The sequence below is a fragment of the Haliotis cracherodii genome, unplaced genomic scaffold, assembly GCF_022045235.1.
Source record: "Haliotis cracherodii isolate W230 unplaced genomic scaffold, xgHalCrac1.p SCAF_11, whole genome shotgun sequence".
Taxonomy (NCBI): domain Eukaryota; kingdom Metazoa; phylum Mollusca; class Gastropoda; order Lepetellida; family Haliotidae; genus Haliotis; species Haliotis cracherodii.
In genome coordinates, this window is record NW_027266266.1 from 1,956,120 (window position 1) to 1,967,347 (window position 11,228).

At 44.0% G+C, this 11,228-nt stretch overlaps 1 protein-coding gene across 1 annotated transcript in view; it reads left to right on the forward strand.

Annotated features, from left to right (window-relative positions):
- LOC139456082 (hillarin-like) overlaps positions 1-10,993 on the forward strand; it is a 28,032-nt gene extending 17,039 nt beyond the window's left edge. The window contains exons 2-7 of the mRNA XM_071237603.1: positions 1,472-1,750; positions 2,250-2,618; positions 6,229-6,360; positions 6,575-6,657; positions 7,403-7,549; positions 8,170-10,993. Of these exons, the coding sequence (XP_071093704.1) occupies positions 1,472-1,750; positions 2,250-2,618; positions 6,229-6,360; positions 6,575-6,657; positions 7,403-7,549; positions 8,170-9,523 (2,364 nt within the window). The 3' untranslated portion in view covers positions 9,524-10,993. The remainder of the gene's footprint in view (positions 1-1,471; positions 1,751-2,249; positions 2,619-6,228; positions 6,361-6,574; positions 6,658-7,402; positions 7,550-8,169) is intronic.
- The last annotated feature ends 235 nt before the right edge of the window (positions 10,994-11,228 follow it).

Genomic DNA, 11,228 nt, shown 5'->3' on the forward strand with positions numbered 1-11,228 from the left:
GATGCTAAAATGGCACGTTTATGTAAGCCTCGTTCTGGTATTAAACAGCGCCTGGGAAGAGCGCTCCATCACTACCTCTAAGGATAGTCATGCCTGTAACATCAGGTTTGGTTTTAACTAGATATTCAGTCATCCCCATCATGTATTTACTTCTACGGGTACGTGTTAATTGACGTAAAGGACAAACTGAACAGACCTGCCCTACGTTTACACGTGCAATACAGGTGTGTGACATCTGGGATCTGGCATCGACAGCACACAACTCCATCACGGCCTTCCAACATCCGCAGACACTTCATTATTTGTTGATCAATTAACTAGTTGTAGCAAGGAATTAAATACTGTGACGAACCATGTCAACACTGTATGGGGATAGAGTCTCAGGGTGTGCTTGGTCGAGGTCCGGCGACAAGCCACCAGTTGTGTAGGGTGCGTCTCAACGTCTGGGCAGCAAGGGTTGCAGGGATGGCGGGCAAGATGTGGACATACATTATAAAGGTAGAAAAAAATATTAACATGGTTAGTTAAGCTTTGTTGGTGGGTCACTGAAACCTTTCCTAACAAACATGACTATGCTCATCTAAACTGAGGATGTTTTGGAGATGGGTGGTCATGTCTACCGTTACTTCTTGGATGTGAAGCGGTCACTCGTTGGTTCAATCCCAGGCCGTCATACCGACGTTAAAAGATGGAACTTGATGTTGCCCTGTCTGACATTCGGTATTGAGGGGCTAAAACAAGGACCCAGGGGTATACGTGATTACTAGGTGCGTGATATCTCAGTGGGCTGGCACTATAAAACCGACACACACACGTGCATACACGTGGATAAATAACTGCAATAATTATGAGCGCGACGTTAAACCCCATTTCGCCTCACCTCATGATCAACCGGACCCGTGAAGATCCGGAGTAGAATAGGTCTTCAGCAACCCATTCTTTCCGTGAAGATCCGGGGTAGAATAGGTCTTCAGCAACCCATTCTTTCCGTGAAGATCCGGAGTAGAATAGGTCTTCGGCAACCCATTCTTTCCGGAAGAGGCGACTAGCGGGATCGGGTGGTCAGGCTCGGGGGCTGTTTCTGACGCTGTATGACGGCGGCGTTAAACAACAAACAAAAAAACCATGATAAACCGGCCCGTGGCGGGACTTAACACGAGTCATGTGGTCGGAGGCCATGCTATCTCCGAATCAGAATCATATCCACCATGATAGCGGACAGATTGAAGGGACATCGCCAAACTCTTAGAGAAGGACCGGATGTTCATCTGTTCATACCTCCCTCTTCACTGTGGTCGTTTCCATTCGCCTATAGTGTGGGTTCACGTCATGTTCATTATATTTTAACATTCAGACATAAGCACACAAAACGCCTCTTTGATAACAAAAGTTTGTAAATTAGTTTATTCACCATGGATATTTCAATTCTTCGAATATGATTGATTATTGATATTCTTTTTATTATTTTTAGATCGATGGCACCTCACGGCCGGGTCTGACTTCCGGTCGCTCCAGCCCTCGCTCTGGGTCCCCACGCCGCTCCCCACGCCACTCCCCCAACACTTCGATGAACCACGGCCACAGCCCGGGGTCAAGCATGACCAGTGTCACTCCGCGAAGCATGCACGACCAGTCCAGCATGGGGAGTCCCTGGACGACCTACACTCCGCACAGCGCTGACCACAGCTTCGGAAATTCGTATGATATGAAGAGTTTCTCGCACCCGAAACCAGTGCTGCAGAGCTATGAGGTAGGGGACACGTCCGACTATCTAAAACTTCGTCGTTAAACATTTTTTTTTCAAAAGAGGCGACTATGCTTGTCGTAAGAGGCTGCTAACGGGATCGGGTGGTCAGGCTCGCTGACTTGGTTCATGCATGTCATCGTATCCCAATTGAGTAGATCTATGCTCATGATGTCAATCACTGGATTGTCTGGCCCAGACGCGATTGTTTACAGACCGCCTTCAAATAGCTGGAATATAGCTGAGTGTGGCGTTAAAAAAGCAACAAACGATCAAACAAATAAACATACCCTGATAGTGTAGGATGCTACATCATGTCAACCACTTATTTGCCTGGAACATTGCTGACTCTGGAGTAACTCACTCACTCACACACTCACTCACTCACTCACTCACTCACTCACTCAGTAAGATTTCCAAACGCCCGTCCAAATTTAGAACGCCATCTTCTCAAGTTGGTCCTGTCTTGCATGGTAGAATCTTCAACACGTTTTTTTTGTCGTAGGACTTTGAGAACAGCAACGTTTTCGAGGCTCAGTCGTTCCTGGAGGCGCGCCACAAGGAGGAGGAGGAGCGTCTGCAGCGATTCCTCCTGGAGGAGAGGGAGAAAGAGATGAAGCGTCTGGACGACAGCATCGCCGGGGAGAAGGAACGCGCTGCGGAGGAGCTTCTTGCCAACATTGACCAGGTCCGGGCTCACGGCAGCACGCGGAGTCTCCTGGGTGAGAGGGACAGGATAGAGGATCACTTCAAGACTGTCAGGGACGACCGCTTCAAGACGATGCAGGACAAGATGGGGACGGAGGAGAAGAACCGCACCACCAAGATGCTGGAGAGGCACTGTCATGAGATGTTGACGCTGATTGGTGAAAAGGTGGGTGACGTCATAATAGTTTGTCCAATGAGATGGTTCTTTGTTTAAGCTTGAAAGGCACAATGTCAAACATTTATACTTCTAAACACATGCAAGGACCATCCGATTGTTTCATATTAGTATTAGACTATAAAGTTAATGTTGGTTTGTTGTTTTACGTCGCACTCAGCAATATTCCAGCTATATGACGGCGATCTGTAAATAATCGAGCCTGGACCAAGCAATCCAGTGATTGATATCATGAGCATCGATCCACGCAATTAGGATCGATGACATGCTTCAACCAAGTCAGCGAGCCTGACCACCCGATCCCGTTAGTTGCCTTTTACGACAAGCATAGTTGCCTTTTACGGCAAGCATGAGTTGCTGAAGACCTATTCTACCCCGTATAGTTAATGTGTCACGCAATGTAATTGTAGTGTCTTAGGTGAATTTTTCTGTAGCGTGTTATGCTGACAACTTAAACAATCTCATCAACATCAGATCCATTGCCCTTGTGTCCATACCCTCTGCGTGAAGATCTGAGGACGCCTTCATAAGAGGTCACGTCAAGTGAACTTTCCAATCCACCAGTCAGCACCGAGGCTTCTAAGTTACCGGTACGAGTGGGCGAAGCATTCAGACAAGGATGTCTGATTTTTGTGTCTGGAAAACAAATATAATTACGGACGGCCAAACAATAAAGCCGCGCCATTATATCATGTTATACACTCAGTCGTTTCTGAGCGCCATGGCATCTACACCCAAAGGGGAGTACGATCGAAGAGTTATTTGCGTCCTGTCTGGGTTTTCATTTTATGAAATTCGAAATATCCGAGTCCAGGTGGTAAACGAATGAAGGGGGGTCGTTATAGAAAGCTGGATTGTGGTTGGCTCAAGAACCCACCCCGCCTTCATCTGCACTGGGCGGTCAAAGTTCGCTCGGCGATCATCTCACGCGCGTCCTCGGCTCTTGACATCCATTATAAAAACACGACCTGTCAAGGCTAAGAAATGTCAAAAAGACTAATTTAAGAGATTTACGGGAGTCTTATTTTGGGACATTAATTATTTGACCCAAGCTTTTCCTTGCAGGGGTGTAAATGATAACAGTACATATTTACAGATATATTTGGTAAAAAGATTCATACTCAGTTATATTTTCTTGAAGTTAAAAACGTCGACTCTTTTCACACTTTATGCGACACTTATGTATTTGATTCATATCATGCATTCAAAAATTACAAGTTTAAGAAAGAAAAAAGGGTTAATTTTCAGCCATTTAAACAGGTCTTATGTACCTGTAAATGTAGGCGTATTCCATCGCCTGCAGCTCATCTTACCTCACCATATGTGCCAATAAATCCACCCCATATTTAAACTGTAAATCCTGCTTGAACTTTTGATTATCATAGTCCCACAAATACGGTCTGTCAACGCATGTGCTCGAATAGTATTTGCCGCCGTGAACTTGTATGAAACACGAAACTTCCAACAGCTGCATTTCGGGATGATAAACATCTGCCTGGTCATTGGCGTGTCTTTAAAATCTTTGCCCTGTGTTGTTGTTGCTTTAGGTGTTTAATTTGCACAGTTTCAAGCATATTCCTGCCTCCAGATCATTCTCTCCACGCCGTAGGATCCCTCTAGCGTAGCACGAACCAAACGTCGCCGCAAGTCGCTCGTAGATTCTCCTGTGTGTGACTCTCGCAAGTTGATGTCAGCACGAAGTCGTAATGTTGTTGTTTTATAGTTTAAGCGGTCGCCTTATGCCTTGGCATTTTCGGCTGACCTGCCGCTCTTTGGGAGTCGTGTGCGAGTAGGTCAAAAATATCTATTGTGAGTTTCGATAAAATTTCTGTTTTTGTATTGATAAGATTTCTATTTTCGTGATTTCATATGTTATCTTTGGCTGCACGGTTTTATATACGTTCGAACAGCTGTCCATCTCTCAGAAATAGAGTTAGTGAGGCCTTCGCTGTTGCATCCTTTGGCTTTGGGAGATCTACGATAGATAGCGGATCTAACTGTAATCCTTGTTTTAACCTAGCCCGGGCTGGGGCGTGGCCTTGGCATTCCAGTAACACGTGAGCAATGGTTTCAGGTTGATTGTAAGATGGGCATACCTTGTCATGGTGCTTGTTAAATTGTGACCGAGTCTGAGGCATGAGATGTCTATTTCAACTTTCCTTTCATTTGAGTACGAGTAGGGCTTTTGGAGGATCTTGGGTTGAATTTTGTATAGCCATCTGCCGATCTTACTTGCGTCCCACTCTTTTCACTACGGGGTATTTGGCTAAATATACCACAAATAAACACCAAGTCTTGCAGTGTACAGCGTGTGTATATACACCTTCTGTATACAAACTGTCAAACATCGGTGTCACAGCGGCCGTAATTACAATCAGAGCGTCTTACATACACACACGACATCTCGCATTGTGTGCTGGTCGGCCATCGCGGAACACATTCACCAACACCGCTCATTACACGGGGCACGTGACTACTAATTTTCCACACGTTAATCGCCAATCAAAGCGCAAGAATTAGCGACACGGTGTCAACCCGCTTCACATCCCCCGTGACCTTTTCATTAAGCCGAAAAACCAAGATGTTGCCGTTTGTTTCATTAACTAGCATCCGCGGAAACTGACGTTGTGCTATCAATGACTTGTTAATTGTAATCATGTGCGCAATCTCGCGCATCTGTGCGAGAACAATGGCGGACACTCGAGCTAATTAATTAGAGACAGGTTAAGTGCAATAGAAATTTAATTACGGAGTCTTTTAACCCTGGCTATAAAAAAGGTATCCGTGTATTTGAAATCATTGTATAACTTTTTGACGAGCTGTAAACATGCCTGTCCGTCAGCGACTCGGGTCAAGTTTTAAGTCGTTTCCAATTCGACGAAAGAAAGTTATGCACACATTCAAGTCCTTGCTGAAGGAGCTCGGGGGCGAGTTGGTAGGTGTGATTTTGAAATGTCTTAGTAAATATGATGAAGTGAAACAGTTTCATCATTTGTCGTTATGAACAACTTAGGTCCCCATGATAACATAAATTATTGTTCTAAAAAAAGTAACAGACGTAAATATGACAGGTATCTATTTATTAAAAATGAAACGAGACCAAACAGACAAGTGCCCGCTTGTACAAAGTGATCTTAGGTCTACAGCTAAGGTAAGTCTATGGTAAAATATAGAAGGTTTAGTAGGTAGAACCGAGATTTTTTAGCGATTTTTTCCTGTGAATAAGTGTTGTAGTTTAGGCCATGTCCACGAGTGTAAGACAGTTATTCCACAGAATACATAGACTCTATTACCAATAATTGAGGCTACATCCATGCAGCGGTTAAAGCGTTCGCTCGCCAAACTGAAGAACCGGTTGGTATCCCTCGTGAGAAGGCATTGTTTGTGCCCCTACCATGGTTTGAATATTGCGATAAAGGTGAAAAACACACTCACTACCTTGTAGTATGTAGGCATTAATTCCACTAGAGGACCCCGCGTGGATGCCTGGATAGTACAAGGTGACAAATACAAGAGGAAATCTCGATTCCAAACATACACACCAAGTTCATCGATTGAGATATTTTACCGCCGCTTCAATCAGTATGTGTTGCCTCCACAGGACCGCGAGGCCGACCGTAGCGTGCTGTACGACCACTCCATGAGACCGCCTCTGGAGCCGCCGGAGACCAAGAAAGCTCACCTGTACAAGACACCTGCCAGGTTTGAGCAGCTGGACAGAAAGGCCGTGCAGGTAGGCACAATTATACCTGGAAAATAGCACTGTGAAAACACATTTGTGTAGAGAGAGGGTAGATCCAAATTTATCTTTAGCAACACCGATGTAAATAAAGACATATTTCAAGTCTACCGAACTATACTGAAATATTTGGAAATTCTTTCGTTATATTTTGATGCTAATATTTATTATCTGATAATTTATTATAAAAATAATAATAATATTTCAGCTCGTAAGCAGAGAGTATTCGACTTACACAGATCTCGTGAGAGATCTTACCCGAGACTGCAAGTCGGAACTCGAGAAAGTCAGGTAAGTTCAGATACACAGTAGGCTTACAAGTAGTCATAGAAGTTAGAACGCTAATGCAAGCTGTCATACAACACGAATGGTTGTATCATTATATATGTCCGAATATTTTCTTTGACAAAGCTGAGCCATGTTCGTCCTGTCGACGTATCCAGTGAAAGGAGTGAGTTGGGTTTAACACCGCTTCCAGTTATATCACGGCGTGTAAGCTTAATGTGGGAGGAAAGCCCGAAGTGATGCAGGTATGGGTATGCACGGGTATTGTGCTGACAAACCTAGAAACATAATCGAGGAAAACCGGGATTCGAACCCACAATCATAGGTTTCTGGCGTGCCCAAGGGACACAACTCTGCACAGCGAATCGCGGCGCCTTGGATGACTGGGCCACCCGTGCCCCCTCAAGTGAATGGACATTATTCATCAAGTAAATGGACATTATTCATCAAGTGAATGTACAATATACACACAAACATCCCCAAAGTATAGTTGAGTTATACAAGTGAATTGTAATGTACAAGGTTGTATATTCCTACCGTTGTCATCCCCCAAACCCCCGCATTCAGCATGATTCCCATCAATGCTTTCGGCACTACTGGACCCTTTCCGTAACCATTCGGCTTGCCCCGGAATACGAGTGGGTACGATTGTCATCAATGGCACAAGGCCCAACTTAGTGACCTGATATTTTTGAATGACGATTAAGGATTAGTGGCTTATTTCTAGGTGGATATTTCCATTATTTTCCAGGGTTCTGTTCCGCTGGGTGATCGCCAAAGACCTGAACAAGAATACCGTCAATGACATCATCCGTCCCTCCGCCTCCGCCATCACGCTACTCAAGGGAGTTAAGTCAGGCAAGGAGACCTACCATCAGCTTTTCAAGCGGCTCTGCACGTAAGTGGACTCTCAAAATTAAAACACATAACCGCAAGTTATTCCGTGGCATTTGATTGGTCAAACAAGGATTTTTTTTATTTTTGTTGTTGCCATAAACCGGAAATCATAAGGCGGCGCCCTCTAACGGACTATACTGTTTCCTGATTTGCTGATAATAGAATGGGCGGAGCTAGTGTTGCATTATTACGCTGAACGACGTCAAAGTCAATTTTTATATGTCTCAAAATCAGGACCTGATAAAAGGTCGAGGTCGTGGCCTCACTGGGAGATTTCTACTTTGACTTAATGAAAATAGTTATTACAATGCTAGTACATTGTTTTCGAACAAGTGCACACACGGGCATAATACCAATACTTAATTTCAGGTCTAAAACTCTTGATTGTTTTGATGTAAAATATATGTATAAAATGTGAGTTATTTGATGGTATGATGACATTATAGAAACTAGACATTGTTCCCTGATTAGATTGGCTTTCTCGTTAAGGATCGTATCTATTTTTAACATCACACCGAATACACACAAGTCTACAAGAGAAATTAATTAGAACTATAAACAAGGATTAGCCCCAAACAATCATGAAGACAATTTATTATAGAAGCAAACTCATTTTTCCAGGTACGCCGGTCTTCATTGCGAGATTATTCTTGGATATTCCAAAGGAGCTGGTTACAAACCGGGCATGCGCATTGAGGGCACAACCTTCCGGAACTCGTGGACGGCTGTGTGCATCGACGGGAGTTGGCGATTCGTCAACTGCACATGGGCAGCCCGTCACGTGTCAGGTCACATGGACGACCTGCCCCAGCTGTTTCACAAATACGACGAGTTCTACTTCCTCACAGACCCAGAAGACTACATCTACCAACATTACCCAGACGACCCTGCATGGCAACTTCTAGAAATTCCACTTCCGTTTTCCGAATTCATTAACCTTCCTGTGGTTAAATCGCCATTTTTCAACTACGGACTGAAATTTTATTCCAACTATGGTGCCACTCTGTCGACAGAGACGGGAATGATTGAAGTGAGACTTGTGATGCCAAAAATTCTTGGATTTGGTTCTATGTTGGAACCTGTGAACAAATCATCAGGAGACTCCCGGAGTCTTGATGGAAGGACGCTGTTACGGTTTGTGAAAAACGAGGCCATATTTACAGTTGCCCTTCCGCGACCTGGGTTATATTATTTCTCGATCTTTACCGGAGATTTCTGGCATTCGGAATGCCTCGAGAGTGCTTGTTCCTTCCTCATCAGCTGTTCGGAGATGTCCGGACCGCCCTCTCCTCCGTATCCCCCCGTGCCGTTCTTTGGGGCCACGCCCATCATGGAGAAATTGGGCATCAGCACAGAGAGCACCGATCCACTGATTGTGTGTAATAGTGACTACTTAGAAATCAACTTCAAAATGGAAAATGACACGAAAGTATCGCATACATTCCAATATTTCGACGTCGCTGACGAATCCGTGCAAGACATTGACAGATATGTATTCCTCCGCTCGCGGAACGACACAGGGGCCACGTACTTGGTGAGGTGTCCAAAAGAAGGCTTCTACATCTTCTCCCTCTTTTGCGCAGATCCGACAGGAGACAAAACCAGTCTTGACTGCGCATATCGCTATCTCGTCATTTGTCAAGAACCCAGTCCGTCTGGAAACGCGTTCCCGAAGACGTTTCCAAAATGGCAGCGTTGCACCTTGTATGAGCCCGTGGGTGGGGATTTAATGACGGACAAACGATACACCTTCCGACTCGATGTCCCTCAAGCCGTGGAAGTGTTCCTCGTGATCGGGGACATCTGGCATCATTTGAAACGGAAGTTAGGATTCACCTGGGAGACCAACGTCAATACCGGAAATAGTACCGGAAGTGCTACAATATATGCGCGGTTCCCAGCCGGAAAGGACCAGAGCCTGTTTTCTCAGCTATTGGAGTATGAACTTGTGGACGAGATTGAGACTGAGATTTGAGGAGTTCAGTGTTCACTCAGAGCAGATTCATGACAAATGATGTTAATTCTTCATCACATTGCGTTATTGAGGATTGGGGGGTGGGGCAGATATAGCGAGGAATGGTTTCACTAACATACTTTCGCCCACATCATTCTTTGTAATTAATTACATTCCTTAAAACAGCAATATAAATTTCTGAAGTGACTAAAACAATTTATTAATCTAATTCGTTAATGATATTAATGAAACTTCGGAAAATATTTGTTTTATATTTTTGTTGGGATAATTACCTGGGCAAATTGTATTTTTCTAACCCTTGAATATGTGCGTTCCAAACACCTAAGTGTAGATCGACAGAAATTCAGCATTCTAAATGTGTATTTTATTTTTTTGTTTTAGTCAAAGGGCTGACGTGAATATCATTAAATCACGTGATGCAAGTAAGGTATCAATGTATATGTGACGCATTGCGACAACATAATAAGTGCTGCAATAAAATGTGCTATTTGAATAATTAATATATGAATTGTATACACTGAGATGTACAGAGGGACCGTTTTGTCGTGCTGTTTAAGTATGTTATAGTGATTGGAAATAACCATACTACTCTCATATAGAAGCGTTTTGCTGTTTTCGATCAATGTGATAAACGTGCTTTTTAACCTGATCAATATTTAATTTGGATTATGGTAATGCATATTTCACCGCATGTATGCCATAAAAGGACTGTGTGATTGTGCAATAAACAACTGACATATACGCATGCGCACCCTTGTCATTACATAATTGCCATGTTTCATTATTGACACATTGATCGTCATGCTGTAATATTTATAAAATCATTTTTACATTCGAATACATTATTTCAATATTTTCAAATTCTGACTGTGCTACCCTATTCAAGGCCATGTTGTTATTTATTTCCGCTTGTTAGTTCACTGTGACCTAGTTATTCCATACCCAATATAGGTATACTTGTCAAAGGCGCCTCCCCGTGTGATATGACATTATTCACCTCATGTACATTCCATACAATTGAGTGAGTGAGTGAGTTGGGTTTAACGCCGCTTTTAACATTATTCCAGTTATATCACGGCGTGTCAGCTTAATGTGGGAGGAAAGCCCGAAGTGATGCAGCTCTCAGACGTTTACCGCTTCGGTGAAACCCATGAGCACGGGTATGGTGCTGACAAACCTAGAAACATAATTGGGGCGAACCGGGATTCGAACCCACAATCATAGGTTTCTTGCGTGCCCAAGGGACGCAACTCTGCACAGCGAATCGCGGCGCCTTAGACGACTGGGCCACCCGTGCCCCCACATTCAAAAAAGGCTTCCCAAAGTATGTCAACAGTCGGGCACACGACGCTGAATGTAACACATTTCGTCATACTGACCCATTCGGCAGAATCCGGGAGGGTCGTACGGAAGTGTGCGGAAAGTCACGAACTGTATTTCGTCATTCTGGCTATATTTCTGTAATAAATATCGCTTTGAACAGTTTTGAGTTTGTGTGTTTCCTTTAGAACCCCAGTTACGTGTACTGTAAACACATGAGACGTGAGGTGAAGTGAAATGGGCTTACCCGCGTTCAAAATTATTGCACTTATATAGCGACGTGTTAACATGCCGCAGTGTGACATGAATACCCCACTCAGACACAGTATACTGACTCCGAGCCGACCAGTCCTTGTTTTATCTCCCTAATGTCGAGGGGCAGACC